Source organism: Polyergus mexicanus, unplaced genomic scaffold, assembly GCF_030449975.1.
Source record: "Polyergus mexicanus isolate NDT 795.1 unplaced genomic scaffold, iyPolMexi1.0 SCAF_4, whole genome shotgun sequence".
NCBI classification, from domain to species: Eukaryota; Metazoa; Arthropoda; class Insecta; order Hymenoptera; family Formicidae; genus Polyergus; species Polyergus mexicanus.
Genome location: NW_027223324.1, coordinates 12,080,983 through 12,098,495, shown reverse-complemented (window position 1 = coordinate 12,098,495; position 17,513 = coordinate 12,080,983). Strand labels below are relative to the sequence as shown.

At 32.2% G+C, this 17,513-nt stretch overlaps 2 protein-coding genes across 2 annotated transcripts; both read right to left on the bottom strand.

The window, feature by feature from the left end:
- Nucleotides 1–601: 601 nt before the first annotated feature.
- Nucleotides 602–1,203, bottom strand: LOC138932236 (small ribosomal subunit protein eS28). Its single transcript, XM_070293861.1, has one exon. The coding sequence runs from the start codon at nucleotides 1,067–1,069 to the stop codon at nucleotides 872–874; it is 198 nt and encodes a 65-aa protein (XP_070149962.1). The 5' UTR covers nucleotides 1,070–1,203; the 3' UTR covers nucleotides 602–871.
- A 2,045-nt stretch (nucleotides 1,204–3,248) lies between these two features.
- Atet (ABC transporter expressed in trachea) lies at nucleotides 3,249–16,944 on the bottom strand. The gene is made up of 12 exons (XM_070293982.1): nucleotides 16,492–16,944; nucleotides 12,701–12,870; nucleotides 9,541–9,773; nucleotides 8,494–8,611; nucleotides 8,178–8,367; nucleotides 7,868–8,075; nucleotides 7,608–7,784; nucleotides 6,960–7,324; nucleotides 6,646–6,814; nucleotides 6,471–6,571; nucleotides 6,237–6,392; nucleotides 3,249–6,109 (listed from the first exon to the last, which is right to left on the bottom strand). Exons 2-12 carry the CDS (start codon nucleotides 12,859–12,861, stop codon nucleotides 5,765–5,767), a joined length of 2,223 nt encoding a protein of 740 aa, XP_070150083.1. The 5' UTR covers nucleotides 12,862–12,870; nucleotides 16,492–16,944; the 3' UTR covers nucleotides 3,249–5,764.
- Nucleotides 16,945–17,513: the final 569 nt, after the last annotated feature.

Below are 17,513 nucleotides of genomic sequence, written 5' to 3'. Positions count from 1 at the left end.
TATCAAGTATATAATATATACACGTATAATATATATAATTTTAATTATTATTTGGGATAAGAATTTGAATAAAATCTATACTATACGCGGAGAGCATACATGCGACGCAATTAATGTTGTTTAAATTGATAAAATTTATTATTATTAAGATTATTTTTGACGGAAAAGAAATTATGATTAATGTTATGTAACTAATAGTTTTTATCCATTATCGATGTAATCGCTAACTACTGATCATTAAAGAACTGACGAGTCTTGTAAGTATCGGCCGTTGACAAATTGTGAAATTAGTTCTTATAAAATAATAATTAAATTTTTATATTACTATGAACAGATTTGTTTGAAACATTTAAAATATTGAATATTCACTTTTTATATAAAACTTGGTTGAAGATTCATAGGTATTTCTATTTTGCGAGCAGAATAAAGCGCATTGTGAAATTGATTAAATTTTATGCAATTGAAAAAAAGAGATTATCAATGTATTAACATTGACTTAACTGCGATTATTTTAAATTCTTTCTACGAACTTTATAAAAAATATGTTTAATTAGACATATCTAAAATTATAATGCCTGTGTGTGAAATAAAACATGTACACGTCATTAACTAATTTATTAGCATGATAAATCAGGCGCAGAAAAACATATTTCACCTTTCATAAACATAAGCGGAGGGAAATATGTTTGATACATTATTCCAAAATAAAAAAAATGATAAAACAGTTCTTTCTGTTTTATTATTTCGATGATAGTCTCTTCTTTTTATCGGTATACTCGTCGCTACAACATCAAGATTTAATTTTAGGCACAGTTCTTCAGAAATTTCACCAGTTCTTTACGTAAGGCATGTGATAATTATTCCTTTCGGTTTAACGAAGTCTTCTTGCTTCTCGCTCGGATTCCAGAAGCGTCAGAATATCTCCTTCGCGCACGGGACCTTTGACGTTTCTGATGAGTTGTCTATTTTGTTCATTCAAGAATTCCACTTTGACTTGTGTACATTGTCCTTGAGATCCCGTCCTGCCAAGGACCTTTACCACTCTCGCTCGAACTATAGGTTTCTCCATGTTCTATCGATTTTTATATCTCACTGTACAATCACACGCGATAGAACAGCTCTTGTACAACGTGTTGCAATACTAGCAATGCTGCACTAAGAGCGGTTGTTGCCAACTTGGATCACATGCGGATCAAATAACATCTTGATAATGTTCCAAGAGAGAATGGAAAATGCCAACTAAGGGTATCTAGTAAATTCTGCAAAGGACGCTTGCGTAGACGACTTTAGAAAACTTTGTTAATTATTCGAAGAATTATAGAGAATCTTTTTTTCTAGTTAAAAACAAGAATCTTTTATTCTTTTTAAAAAGGAAAAACAAAATTAAATTCAAAGTTATTTAAAATTATTCAAATTTATTCAAGATTGGTAGTCTAGTAGTCATCGTTGCGCGTTAAAGGCGTGCTTAAAATAAGACTGGCCTGTATCCCCATTAGTCCGAGCAGTCACGTGATATCGATACGTCACTGAGAGATGTCGATTCAAACTTTACAACTCAATAAATTACATTATAAATATACTTTGTATTTCAATTTGAATGCTATTCTGCAGAATATTATGTATAATATCTGAAAAATTCATGTCTAAATACATCGGTGAAATTTTTCGAGTCATTTTTAATACCGATATATCTACTATTAAATATTTTGATGGCTTAGACAAAGAAAATGATTCATCCATTAATACAATTGTTTATTCATTTGTGCTTTAGTATAAACGTGACATTTCTTGCTAAAATTGCAAGATACAAAGTACTTTAGCATCAGTTCGTTAAGGATCGGCGATGTTTTTTTTTTTTTTTTTTTATCACGCGAAACATCTTCGTATAATTTTCGTCGTTTCAAAAAGAAGATTTTTTCTACAGGCCTAATCTCTCATGTCTCTATACATTCGCACGCTCATTCACACATACTTTTACAATCTTTCCGTCATATAAAATTACAGTACTTGAAAAAATGCGATATTTGGTATGCGATGTGTTGGGGTCTGACTTTATGCATTATACATTGACATGTGTGTGTATGTACGTATGTAAGTGTCTGTGCGTGTACACATGTAGATATATGTATAATCCTAAAAGAGACAAATTATGAATGGATTTTTCTATGCTACGCGCACACACTCGTACCTTATATTTTGCGCTTCATAACGAGCGAGATCGCTATAATAAAAAGTTTACACCGATAACGCTCGAACGAAGCTTGAACACAATGCGCACGTATTCGCGATACGATTCGAATAATCGATTCGATGATTATTCCAATCTTTCTCCTCGCTCAGCGATTTCTTGCGCAGCATTGCATGAAATCTGGACTTTGACAAGCGCAAAATTATAGCACGGTCGACGAGCATAATTGGAATTAGTCGTTACAAAATAATCTATACATCAGAGAATACTGCACATTCAGATTTCGATATGAGTGCGACTTTGTAAAAAAAAAAAAAAATTGCAAGTATTATTATTATTATACATATATGAAGATAGAGTGCGTACCTTTTCTGGAACAACTTTTGCAAACAACATATTATGATCTGTAAGCATGCTAACAATTAAAATGGTCAATAATGTATCACGCATATAAAATTATTATTGGGTTTATACGCTTACGAATGTCTCGATATTTTTAGTTGCGGCAGACAAAAATTTTTTTTATGGATATCACAATCTCGTATAATCTGCATTCTCTTTTTTATTTGGTTAATGTCGCTCTAGATTTGCGATAGAATCACTCTAATATTTTATATAAAACTCATTGTTTATTTGGTAAGTAATTAGGAAATATGTGAAATTTAAATTAGTAATATAATAATGCATACGAAAGAAATATGTAATAATTTGAAGTAATATGTCGTATGGCATTCTGAAATTATCCTCTCTTTGAACGATAATTATACTATTGCTTTTTTAAACGCATACAGCAAGTACAACAAAACAATAAATAACTATACGATATTTAACTTTAAAAATATAGAAATTTATTTACTGTCCCATGGATTAATACACATATCTTTTTTCAATCGATCTTTTTTTCTTTATTATTAGAATTATATGAGAAACACACGAGAAATACGCGTAAGTTTTAAAAAAAAGAAGTTTGATTATACGTATATCGATCTTTTATATATATATATATATATATATATATATATATATATATATATATATATATATATATATTTTAACGCTTCTAAAATATATTTTGATAGCTATATTTTTTTATAAAAATCTAGAGAGAATACTTCCAGAAAAATATACATATATTTAGGGTTAATGAGTTTTGAATCAAACAAAATAACTCAATAAGAGAAATAAAAATTATTAAATTGTATATTGTAACTATGTAGATCCCTTAAAAAATTTAATAATTATTACATTACTTAAAATCGTTCTAAATTCACCGAACTATTTTATATAGCATGAAAGAAACATTGTATAGTTAAGATAATGCATTGATGATATCGCGCGATCGATTTAAAAATATTATACCGTTAAAAAATCGATATATCAATATCTCATTAAGATTTTAACTAATCTTAAGTATTTTTATAATACTAATGCACAATTGACTTACAAAAATAATAATATAATAATAATGTAATTAAATGATGTAATAAAATAGAAATAATATCAAAGTATAAATACTGATTTCTATAACTTATACGTAACAACAAATGTAATTATCATTTGGCTAAAAAAATATATTTATTATCGACGAATATCATATATAATTATAATAAAAAACATTGCGAGAGAGATTGATAAGTAAACTAATATAATGAGATATAATGTAAGAAATTATAAGTTCTACGAAATAATATGATGTATGAAATAATTTTCACGTGATAGATTCTATACATTGTCTTGTCATATTATCACTATTCACTCATGAATGTAGACAAAAACTAGAACATATTTTCATTGTTATAGTTACACCTATCTCGCTATTATATGTATAGTATTGTATAAGAGAAATATCATAACTAAAATATGTTTTAACTCAATCTCTTAGATAGAAATAAAATATGCTTCAATATAAGTAAAATTACATTTATATTGTTTACAAAACCAATGCATAAATTGCTTTGCTCCTTATAAGTTTATAACTTTTTGTTGATATCATGGTCATACTAATTAGTCTTAGTAACATTTGCAGCGAGTCTTGATCGTGTATAAATTAAATTGAAAGTATCTATGAAAGTATCTATGAATTTTAATCGCTGTCCTTTCGTCAATCGTCGGATAAATAAACGTGCAGACTGTAATTATGTAAAATAGGCCGTGGAAAAGAATCATACAATATTATAAAACATAAGTATGAGTTAATTACATATCAGTAATGCACAGAATACTACCTATTTTGTGTTCTTCGTTTTATACAGCTATATATACGCAATATCCTTCCAATAGTCATATATACTATATAGTAAGTGTAACAATATTAACACTCGCACTTAGAAGCAACGCTCAGGCAGCTAGTGATTGGTCATGTGTGAGCTTTTTACAATAAACATATTTCTTCCCTTTTCTTTTTTCCCTTATTTCCTTATAATTACTGTATAATTTATTAGGTAAACTCTTGATGAAATTACGATATGAAGAAAGATCGAGTGTATGATTATGTGAGACGTATCGAATAAGCATTTTCTATCATTAATACGAAAATGTTACTCGCGAACAAATGTGCTTTCGATTTTCGCAATTTTCCTTTATTCGTCTGTCCGAGGACATTATTACGATCGTAAGTACGCAATTTATTTATCTCCGAGATAACCGGTCGAAATAAGTATAGCAAACTATGTATAATTTAACATGTGGAATATCATAAAAGACTCGTTTTAACGATCCTTGTGTTCTACTCTGCTTATCTATAGAAACCTCTATTTTGTCGTGTTCGCGTTTAAACGCGCTCGTTGGAGGGACACGAATCTTGAATGGGCCTAAGGCTCCTGGCGAGTTCATAGTATGTAATTGGCTATAAACGCGTTTGCGATTTTAATTTAATACCGGAAAGCCGATGTATTTGGCGTCGCAGATCGACCTACCGTTGTTAATACACGATTGAAAGTAATCTAGCTCCTGTCTGTACTATTTATTTAAATGTCTACCTATATAGACGATCTAGATTGTGATCCGTATTTAATCAGATTTGAATTTTGGTCGCGGTAACTATTTTTTATTTGGACAAACAAAATATGATAAACTGTTTTCTTTTGCCAACGGCAGAGATCAGATCCAGTTTGGTAACATAAGCTATAATCATAACGATTAATAATAATTAAACATTCTCCGAAGCGTTAATATTCTATACACATATCATGTGTGTGTATGAATGGAATCAATAAAAAATATTATGCTTTTATAAAAACAAACATAAAATTAAGTATCTTGCGGTATCTAACGACTTAAATCATCATATCAAAAAGTTTGTATGTCAAACGATTTATTCAAAGACGATTTACCTTGTTCCCTCATATCTCTATTCAAAGCGTGTGTATTATCTTTGTCAATATTCCTTTCATGCGATGATCTTTGTCGTTCAATGCGACAATTCTATTTTTGTCGATCTCGAGATCGAATTGTCCTTTGTGCCTTGTTACACGTTTAAAAAAATGTAATCTTTGTTGAGATCCAGGTCACAGTCCCGATGCAAAGACGGCCGCAGCGTCGTGATTATTGTCTGTCCTGGACTACTAGCCAAAAAATTTAACGAAGGGATCGCAGCTTGAGTCTCAGCACAAAGTAAACGACCACTCTAAGACAGAGCAGGAAGCCGAGCAGGGCAACAACGTCCACCCAGTAGACCGCGTTCTCCATGGACATTTGTTCGAGGAACTTTGTCGGACTCTTAAAGTGGCAGTAATACTCGGAACACTTGAGCTTCGCCCGATTGTAACCGTACACGGAGATCATGGCACCTTCGAAACCGTACCTCACGTAACTCACGTACGAGAGGAACTTCAAATATTTTGGAATGGCGTTGAAATTAATGAAGAAGCCGGAGAATAGGACAATTGGAACCGACATTACGGGTCCAATAAATACCCCAGTCTACAAACGATAATACGGATATTAATACGAAAATTATGGCAAAAATGAGTAGAAGAAATTAGTCTTATATATATGTATGCATTTTCTAATAAGGTTTTCTTTATATAATATATTTTATCGACCTTACCTCCACGCTCATTGCTGCTCCTATCAGCAGACCGATAGATTGTGCAACTAATGATGTCAGTATACATATATTTAAGTACATAAGAAAACGCTCCGTTTCCAATGGTTGCGACGTGATAAAGTATACAATCATCACATAGGCTATAGAGTATACCATCTGCAATAATTTAATATTGTGTATGAGTCGCGATGAGTCTGGCCTTAATTGAACATGGAGAGCGTAAATTATACTTACTTGGAACGGCAAATCCGCCAAAGTTCTTGCGAAGTAAAAGGCTTTCACCGAGTACCAGTAATTTAAATGCTCTCGCACGAATACGGACATTTCCATCGGAACTGCGACAAAGATGACAAAATGACAATATTAACGAACTTTGGGATATATCTCGTAGCGGTTACATGTTACTCACATGTTAATATAGTAGGCATCATCGCAGTGAACATTAGAAACATCACCGTAAAAAAGACGCATCCGGCATTACTCATAACTTCGGAGGCTTCGTTACCGATATCATAATAAATCGCTCCGATCAGAAAGCCAACGATTATATGCGAAATCAATCTTACCCTCGTTAGCGTCTGTTGGAGGACAGAGTGAAAGTGATACACGGGATGAAAACAAAATATCTTAAAATATCTTAAGTAGAGAGTTTTTGTGTTATTTTTCCTAAAAAAAAAAAATAATGAAAGAAGAAATATTCTAAATAATGTATATCTTATTTACCATATCTCGCATTTGCGACAGAAAAGTCCTCTTGAGCAATATCCAAAATTGCACCCAACCGTTTGTCGGAAAGCCAACCTTTTGCTCTATGCTTTCCACGCTATCCAGCAATGACGTTGTGCAAGAAACCGGCATATTTATCATCGTCGGGCCAGCTGGTGGCTTTGCCACACCATTCGGTATTAGAGCAGCGCCTTCCGATTTTGTCTGTTCTTGTGGCGATTCTTTAGCGATGTCGTTTGAAACTGTCTGCGCCGTGGAAATGGCTGCTTGATGATGCTGATAATTATTGCATTTGCCATTATTCACAGCCATCACGAGCTTGTGAACGCACTCGCCGTGCTCCCCGCAAGCAACTTCCATCACTGAATCGATAAAATTTCATTAGCGTATCATATTATTGCATATTATTGATGAAAGTATAATTTTAACAACTGACAAATTTGTAAAGCAATCTGTGAAATTTTAACGGTAAATATATTTTGTAAAATATCGAAATATATTCCATTTAAAAGCTAAAAAATTAATTTTATTCTTAAAAAATCAATTCACAATGATCGCGCAAGATCATGGTTTAAAATTTTCTACATACGTACATATAGAAACGACAATTGAAATAGGATAATCGAAATTCCATCGAATACTTGCCGTAATCCGCTGGATTGTGATAACTTGGACAATCGAGACCCATCGATGACAAGAAGGGCACTAAGCCACCGACGTTGCCCTGATATATACACTGGCCTTCGGCAAGCAGGTACAGATGATCGAACATCTCGAACAATCGTGCACTTGGTTGGTGGATCGTGCATATAATCGTTCTTCCTGTAAAAGATTCCAGCATACATACAGTAATGTTATGTTATAAACGCGAGACGTTTGTAAAAAAAATTTTGCGAGAACATTACCTCCCCTACTTAAAGATTTGAGCAAACTGAGACATTGGAAACAAGCGGAACTATCTAAGCCGGAAGTTGGCTCGTCGAAAAACATAACTGGAGGATTGTTGACAAGCTCCAGCGCTATCGACAGCCTCTTCCTCTGCCCTCCGCTGAGATTCTGGGTTTGCGTATTGCTGGCTTCGCGTAGGCCAAGTGTCTCAATAATCTCCTCAATCTGCGTATGAATATACGAACTTTAGGAATCGAATTTTGAACTTTAGCTTATTTATTTTTTTTTTTTTAAACGCTATAAAAGAAAAATTTCCGCTCATCGCACCACTACTTTCTTGGCAGTCGCGCTGATATCCTTTCCTAATTTCAGATTTGCTGAAACGGTCATTGCTTCGTAAACAGTCAGATGCGGTAAAAGTCGATCGTCCTGCATAATATAGCACGACATCTTTCGAAATCTTCTGAGATTCCTGTCCTTTCCGTTTATCAGTACTGAGCCATTCAAATGGGACGTTCTAAGACGTCATCGAAAACGATTAAAATTTTGAGAGAATAAGGCAGAAACTTAGATACATGCAATTTGAATCATATACGATTTTATTATTTATCCCAATATATTGTTAATTTTCTATCCTACTTACTTGTAACCTGCTAAAACGTTCATAAGCGTGCTCTTTCCAGCGCCGGAAGGTCCCATAATGGCTGTTAATTCTCCAGATCTGAATTTTCCGTTTACGCATTTCAGAATAGTTTTATATCCTGCAACAAAATTGAAGAGAGATGATGAAGAAAATGAAAATATACATGTGTTCTTCTATAATCGAAAAGTTTATTTGCAACGCAGGCTATATTACTGGAGATTTCCATAATATAGTATCTTGTTCAAAAATTTTGAAGAAAGCTTTTCAAGCACATCATTAGATAATTATAAAAAAATATATATCAAATGTGCTATTATTAAATTTCGTGATTAAAAGCGGTATTATCTGCGTATATCTTACGTATATAGAAATGGATCGCAACATTTTATAATAGAAACTGTCTATTACAAGTCTTTTTCAATTTTGACGTCGTTGATTGCCAAAATTCTCGTTAAGACTTTTGCCAAAATTGTGATATTTTCCATACCATTGTATAGAGAATGTATTCGAGGATTATACATTCCTCGAAACAGACGAAACCTCTGGCTGACCTCTTTATTGCTAGTGCACTTGCACCAAGAACGATGCATCTGCGCCGAAATGGGAACCTATCCGTGCATTTCTATCGATTTTTTCGGTCAGGTCATTCACACATGTTGATAGATGAAAAGCCTACCGAATAGCTCTTCGCATATTCGATTTCCCACTTTAAATCCCATCACTCTGTCATCTTGAATTATCCAGGAAATTTTTATTGCTTCGAAGTAATGCAAAATTGAAAGTATATCGTGCAGATATATTATTTCGAGATATAAGCAACTGCGTCCTTAAAATAAATAAAAAATACAAACATGGATCCTCCTTCTCCTTCCGTTATGCTGTTTACCTTTATTTCATTTTTTTTTATTTTTTTTTATTTTTTTTTTATTTTTTTTTTTTTATTATACCTCTGAATGATGTCTCAATAAAGTGCACTGTGCGCAGAAACAGAAATTGACTTTCCCCTGGAATTAAAAATATAATTGCCACTTTCTTTCCGAAACTCACCCCTCTTTCTGCCTTCGGACACGCTATAGGCCAGGTTCTTGAACTCCACGTCGACCGGCGGCCTCTTCGGGAGATGCGTTAGCGATACTGCCGGCCTTTTATTGCCCTGCCCGGGACTGGCGCCGCTATAGTTCGGCACTTTCCTGGCCAAAACACCACCGGTACATACCGCAGTTGCAGCCCCATTCGACGTGGTGCCGTTGCAACTGCAGTGGAGATTGTTTTGCGAACCGCTGTAACATTTCGCCCGATCGTTAATTGCGAGTTTTATTAATTAAATACATTTACATTTGTTTGATAATACACATAAGTTTAGCTTGCTTTATAAATCGTAAAGAAATCCGCTAAACCGTTCTTATGTATTCTCGCAAAAATGGAACATATTGAATCATATATGTTCATTGTACGTTACATTACTTTACCGCTTGATTTGGAAAGCGTAGCTCGTACACATTAAAATTAAATAACTAACGCGCGACCCTTGCTATGCTATATGCAGATGTACGTATAGCGTATGTTTATGCAATAAAATTAAGAATGCATATCAATTTATTAAAAATGAATGAGATTTTGGATGTATTTTTTTAGGAATATCCGCAAATCGTAATTAATTTAAAAACGCACAATGTTGAGAAAACGATGCGCATGGTAATCGCTCATTCATTTTAACATTTTAAGAATATTTTTCTAACAGATTGCATTTATTTTGCACAGGACAGATGATACCAATCCTATTAATTAATCTGTGACGTTGAGAGGGATTGTCTTTTGAAAATACTACTAAACGTTGGATATAGATGTGAAATTAAATAAGACACTGAATATTTAATTTATAGTTACATTTAAATTCAACACAAATAATAGTATATAAATATGGTACTTGCTTATATTATACTACCTAAATTTTTACGATATATTTTCTGACTCATTGACTTGGAAATGTGTGTGTTGATAAAAAAATTATTATTACCATATGATCCAACATATATGAGAAGCAATATCTCACAACTGATCACGATTTTGCGTTTTCCATCGTAAATTTTCTGCTACATTTTCTGCTGCGATTCTAGCCACGTGGAAGCTTATTATTTTCTAATATTAAATGGAAAAAAACGTGCACGAGATTAGCTGTTTCTGCAATTTTGCGTAATCACCTTCGCAATTACTACAACTAAGCGCGATAGAAATGCTACTGTCAAGAGGTTGTAAATATTTCTGTGAGTGTATGATTTTATCTCTGCATTAGATTCACGATCATGGTTTAACTTTTTTGCGAAAACCCCATGAGACCGTGTTCATCGAAAGAATTTCTCCTCGTTTTCTTATTACCAGTTTGATCGACAGACCTATGATTATTTGTATCGCAAACATCCGCCTATCAATACATTTAAAATTATTTTGACTATCTTTAAGAAATATTGAATGTAAATATCAGTATATACAGAAAACTAAAAATCTGTGTGTTTTACATACATTTTTATTATATGAAAAATATTATTTTTAAATTCATCTTTGAAAGATTTTTCGCAAGTTAAGTAGTGTTGGAAATATAATATTGATAATTTTTTAGATTAATTTTGATTTATTATTTTTATATTTTGTATGAATACAGAAATATATTACACTTCAGCGGAATATTTTACTGAGATACGTGTCTTTGTATTTCTAACTTCTAATATAATTGATGAATTAGTAGAATAGAATTTAACAAAAGTGCTAATATGTTATCTTTGATTGATATTTTCATATGCAATAATAGAAATGTTCTAGGTTGCGTATAGACTTTCAATTGATCCTAAGCGTTTCTAAGCGTGTATTCGCACTTAAGTTAAGTTTTATAACACCTTGTCCTTTACGAAGTTTTATCTTATAAGTCTTTCTCGCTTTCCATCAATTTTTCATGTATGACATTAGAACATAATAGCATAATCTCTAAAAATTTTAAATACTGAATAAAGTATTACCTTTTCTATTTTATCACGCGATTATATACACAAAGTATATCTAACTTGCGTAAAAAATTAAATTACATCTAGTTATCTCAACAAATATATATATATATATATATAACTTGTATAGTTTTTATATATGACGAAATGTATGCGTGATGAAAGTACACAGTAGCATGCACAATCTCTTTATTCGCTCGACTGATTCAAAAAAGTCACAAAGGAAACGTGTCTTTGTCCAATCTATTATGGTTGTATTTATGTTAGCACTGAATCATAGACTCATAAAAGGTAAAGCAGCCGATTGTATATTGCAATACTTCATTGATGCTTCTTCTCAAGAAATTTCAATTCATATTATAGTAAACTTCAATCGTGTTTACATATTTGTGTTAGTGCAAGTATAGATCTTATGCCGCGCGTATTCCTTAGTCTCGGTATTTCCAAGTTCGAGGAATGCTTAATCGAAACTTCCACGACGAGGTCAAAGACCTTGACCGTGAACGTCTATATGGACCCTGAGACAATTAGTATCGATTGTCATTCCAAGCAGTATATAGTCTTCCGATATCGAATATTTTTAAATATTCTAAAACTATCGCTATCTCTTTCATTTATGAATTTTCGGGCGATTTAAAGTCAATGATTGATGAAATTAATCGTTAAATTAACGAAATTAATACGATCATTTTTATAAAACGTAATAATTGTTTGCCGGGTTATTCTTATATATAAAGATAAAAACTTGTATAAGTAAGTCTTGGCATAATTTTATTATGCTGTCAATTTTTTGCAATTCTTTTTCTCTCTTATATAACCATAAAAATAGTTTTATATAATTGTGCGTGATATGTTTTAAACCTTTTGCCTTTTATTCTTATTTACCATCGCGTAGACGTTTGAACGCTTTTTCAACAATTTATTATTTATCGATATCTTAATCGATATTTATCGATCTATAATTCAAACAGTCTAATTTACTCACAAACAAATTAAAAACGGCCTATATTAATTCAGTGATGCCTTGCCTATCAAAAGAATGTTTAAGTTGGCTGCAAGTATATCGCTATTTATTACATTTTATTTGCATTATCGCTACAATTTATTTCTATTCTAATAATAAAAATTTTGTTTTTTTGGTTGCTCGATGTTTATCTTGTATTTTTCAATTTCAAATAGCGCACAAAATAAAGAAATTATAATCCACTTACCCGTGGACCGCATTGTTGAGATTTTCTAGATGAAGGGAGGGAGGGGGTGATCTGATTGTCACCTGATTACTTCCACCTGGAATAAATTGTACCTGTTCATCGCCGCTGTATCTGGAGGCACCGCCACTGCTCAGAGTAAGATTCTTTAGATCAGCCATCATCCAGTCGTGCTGGAAAGAATAAATATTTATATATGTTAATAATGTGTTATATATAATATTAAGCTAAACAATAAGTTAATTTTTATATTTATATAGTTTTTATTTTAAAATATGCTTCTAAAAACTACGGATAAATCTAAACTGTCAAAGCTATATTTCGCATCAGAGTATTTAGATAATGTACAATACTTGGAATTCCATTAAGACCTTTTTTGCACTTAAAGTAATGACTCAGAATTGTCGGAGTATTTAGAGAATTAATTTCTTTAAAATCGGGGTAATAAAGAAAATTTTAAAACTAATGTTATATTTTATATTCTAAGAAATAAAGAATAAAATTTTATTCGAATAAATTTTGATACAAATACAAATAAAAATTTATTTAATACCAACAAATATAAAGTAGTTCTGAACAAAAATTTATTTATTATCTATAAATAAATCTTTTAGTTTTCTCTGTTATAATTAATTCATTATATGAAATAAAATTTATCCAACTTTGGATATAATGAATTCTCTATTTGTATTTTCTTTTTATACAGCACTCTTTAATCTAGGAAGTTATAAAATTTTTATTTATGAATTTATACACAAGCAACGAGAATTATATGATTTATATGATATTGCGAATAAATTAACCAAAGAGAGTACAATGTTATATATTGCGTATCAAATTAATTACGCTTTACAAATATGCAATATATTAAACTAATATATATACATTTGATGTTTTTTGCGCGTGCAAATTTAAACAGTAATTAAATATGTAAAATATCAAAATAATGCTATCCCATTATTAATGTAAAACTTACATAAATTAAACGACGAAATCATCTTAGCTCTTTACGAACAAAAATAGTTAGATTCACTCACTATATTCTTTATGCAAATTATCATGTAAATCAGCAAAAAAAAATATGCGATCACATGTACAAGCTTTCTGGGTGCAGATGCACTGAACGAGCGCAAACTTTGAATAATCGTCCTTTTCAGCTACAGAGAGAAGATTATAACGTTTCATCGAGAGAAAACTCCGTCGCATTTTAATTTCTATAAATTCATCTAATGTGACCGATATATATCATAATATACGTCAAATTAATGTAATCAACACGCATTACATTTTAATCAAAATGCAAAAATAATTTATAAATAATGTATGATGAAGAAATTTAATGACGCAAAAAAAGATGAAATTGTCACTAGCATCATTATAATGTTTTGTAAATATATGGATTTTTAATATAGCTAGATTCCTTTTCAAGAAATCGACAGATATAATCTTTTTATTGTTTATTATATTTACGACGCTCTTCTTTTTTGATAGAAGATAACTTCTATATTGAATTTTGTTCTTCTTAATAAGGACAAATTATGTATATCGCATATAAATTGACGAGTAATATTTGCCGATCAAAAAAAAAAAAAAAAAAAAAAAAGGCAAAGAGAAGATACATTTCTTATATATAAAAAGAAAAAAAATTAAAGGTGTAAATAATATAATAAATAATTACATAATTATCTTTTTGTCATTTCAAAAATGGAAAGAGAAAGAAACAGCCTCTATCGAATCCGAGTATAGAAAACTCTAAAGGAGATTAATTCAACATCGTATACTATAATTCAAAGCGTATCTCTTATGTATACAGAATCTCATTGATGCGATACTCCCGGGCATTTCTCGCTCACTCAGAATCTCGAAAATTGAAAGGATCAATTTGCAGCTAGGTATGCGGCATAGATACGGCGCGTGCTGTTTTTGCAAAACACGCACGTGTCAGGAATCACGTCAGTTGCGTGTTTGTGATACATGATTCGTGCAATTGCATATTGCGCACACGAGATACAACAGCGTATTTCATTGTCGTTGAAACCGCTGCATCAGCAACCTTCAGTTAGGCGCAAGAAGATGAGATGAGGTCTCGGAATCCGCTTTATTATCCCAAATGACGTCCTAGAATCGCTCTCCGGTTGCCAGGCGATCTTCTTTGTTTGAACAGCTAAACCTCTCGATCAGGCCGAAGGCAAAATAGCTTGGTTCGAGCTCTTATTAATTAAACGTTCTGCTCACAACGGAATTAATTCTGCAGATCCAACAAGCAAGGTACGAAAGCATGCCGAGATATTTGTATACGAGAAAAAGATTTTTCTTTTCAATGTTAAGATAGAATTTAAATGAATTTCTAACGAGTCGCGCTTAGCCTCATAAGATTCATTTCCCCACATTAATAATCGTCAGCTGATACTGGCAACGGTCCAATAGGTAAAATTTTATTTCAGGCGTAATAATTACCTGCATCCTATCGTCTTATGCAAAAGAATAATTGAGAAAGTAGATTCACGATTTTTTATTTGCGCATCTTTTAGAATTAATTAAATGATATTTAATAGAAAATATATATATATATACTTCCATACATCCATACATAGACAAAAAAACTAATCTTAATTAGTTAAAACTCTTCATACTATAATTCAAGATAAATTGCTAAATGTATGTATGTACCATAGTCAATTCCGTATTTAATAGAATAATTAATTAAACAGAATTTAATTTTTATAATAGCAAAAGACATGGAAAGAAATGATTATTAAAAAGTAAAACATGTTGAGCATTGTCCAGCAATGGACAATAATTCTTCAAATAGAAATGCAATCATTCGGTTTGATATACGCAAATTCTCCTTGTTAAATTGTGATATCGCATATATACGCGACATGCACAATGCAACACTTTTATCATAATACGTATGTCTGGTTGCCGCTAGTCAAAGTATCTATTAAGCAATTCGCATCTTGATTCTATTCCTGAAAGGCGGATTGAATATGCGGAGAAAATCAAAAGTTTCGAGAAGCGTTGGTTCATAACTTGATTAAAATAAATCATATCACACGTGTTAAATGTCCTCTCAAATAATAGGCTATAAAAATCATAAAGTAAGATGCTACAAACGCATAATGATAGCGATTACAAAAATAACGTAGAATAATGTACGTAATACATTTCTATCGAAGATTCTTCCGCGTGCTGCAAATAATGCCGCGTATCACGGAAATAAAAGATGTCTAAAGTAATTGCGTTCGAATCGAAATGTGTAGAAATAGTCTGCGCAATTACGCGATATCGGTCATCTCGACAATAATTCATACAAGTTACAGTTATAAGCCGTACATTTTTATCCATTTATCAAATTGTCAAAGCATCGCAGATTAGAGAAATAGAAAAAAATATCGAAATCGATGTTTTCGAATGGGAAAAGGCACTTTTCCTATCGATAAAGATGCGAAAGAATGATATCTCAATGATCGGATAAAGTATGCACTATTATGTGATCAGTGTCTTTATCACGCTATATATGCATAGACGAGATTTCAATTTCGTGGCGCGTTATGTTACACGTCTCATTTCGCAAATTTAATTAACCATTTGATTGGATTGATCAGTAAATTAAAAGAATGTTTTGCGAGAATTAACTAATTTCTTCCCCTCTCAATTGATTACCGAATAATGACGCATAGATAGATGCGAGGTAGATTCGTAGTATCCGTGTCGCATAGAATTAAAGATAACACTAAAGCTGTTACATATTCACATATATACACACGCCTTAATTTAAAAAGACAACTCACCCTCGGACGAAAGTGGGCTCAGCTACGTGGATCGCGACGTCCGAATTCATACCACGGCGATGACGCTCTGCATCTTCGATCTGTCAAATTTTTCGATCTGTCAAACTCGAAACGAAGATGCGTCCCAGGTACAAAGCGATCACGAAGTGATCACACTAGTCTTTGCACTAAACCAAGAATACGTCACGGATATTCCACACGATTCCACTCCACGTATCGACTTTATTCGCCTGGTTACTGTGATGTACCACCACCAATTATAAAACTTCGTTCCGGAATCGTTGCGAGTGTCGTTCCAGAGACAATCGATCGCGGACGCGTGCACGCACCAGATGATCCCCGGACCGATCTGACCGAACGCACCGAGCGAATATATTGCGACTGAAGCGAGGGAGAACGCCGAGATCCTCGACAACGCACCAGTGTGATCAGCTGTCGAGCTATACACCTCCACTCCGACGACGAAATGAGCCGAGCTCGAGAGTGGCGAGGTCCAGGAACGGCAACGGCGTCCTGGCTGCTCCGGCCCTTTATTTGTTTGCCATCGACAATTGTTGGATGTGCAAACAAGAAAATTTATATTTGTTTATAATATCAGAGCTGCATTCTTGTGTTATCTTTATCTTATGGAGAATTTCAATTCATGGAGAATAATTTCACAGATTCATAAAGAAATTGTAACAAAGTTATGCATTCCACAAGCAAAGAAAAACGTTAATCATTTTTTTGCGTAATTAAATATTTTAAAATCGTATATTTTATTTTTGTAAGAAATCTTTTGTCGAATTCGTATTAATATATATATATAATAATTTATTAATATTTATTAATATTTAATATATTTTTTTATATTAATGAAGAAAATTGTTATCTTTCTATTTTAATGCTTTCCGCTTGCAGTTTTTGATTCGCAAATATTTATCTCATTCTAACAGATTTTTTGTATCTTACTTATCGCTATCACGTGTTAAATTAAGAATAGTCACTGTTCTTGTATTGTTAACACATCGACAATAAATATA

Excerpts from the sequence above, each read along its gene's own strand:
- LOC138932236 (XM_070293861.1), bottom strand. The coding sequence starts at position 1,069 with ATGGAGAAACCTATAGTTCGAGCGAGAGTGGTAAAGGTCCTTGGCAGG.
- Atet (XM_070293982.1), bottom strand. The coding sequence starts at position 12,861 with ATGATGGCTGATCTAAAGAATCTTACTCTGAGCAGTGGCGGTGCCTCC. Across the intron at positions 7,325-7,607 it reads TCACAATCCAGCGGATTACG|TGATGGAAGTTGCTTGCGGG; the intron begins GCAAGTATTCGA and ends TTATCGATTCAG. Across the intron at positions 6,572-6,645 it reads GATGCCTACTATATTAACAT|TTCCGATGGAAATGTCCGTA; the intron begins GTGAGTAACATG and ends TCTTTGTCGCAG.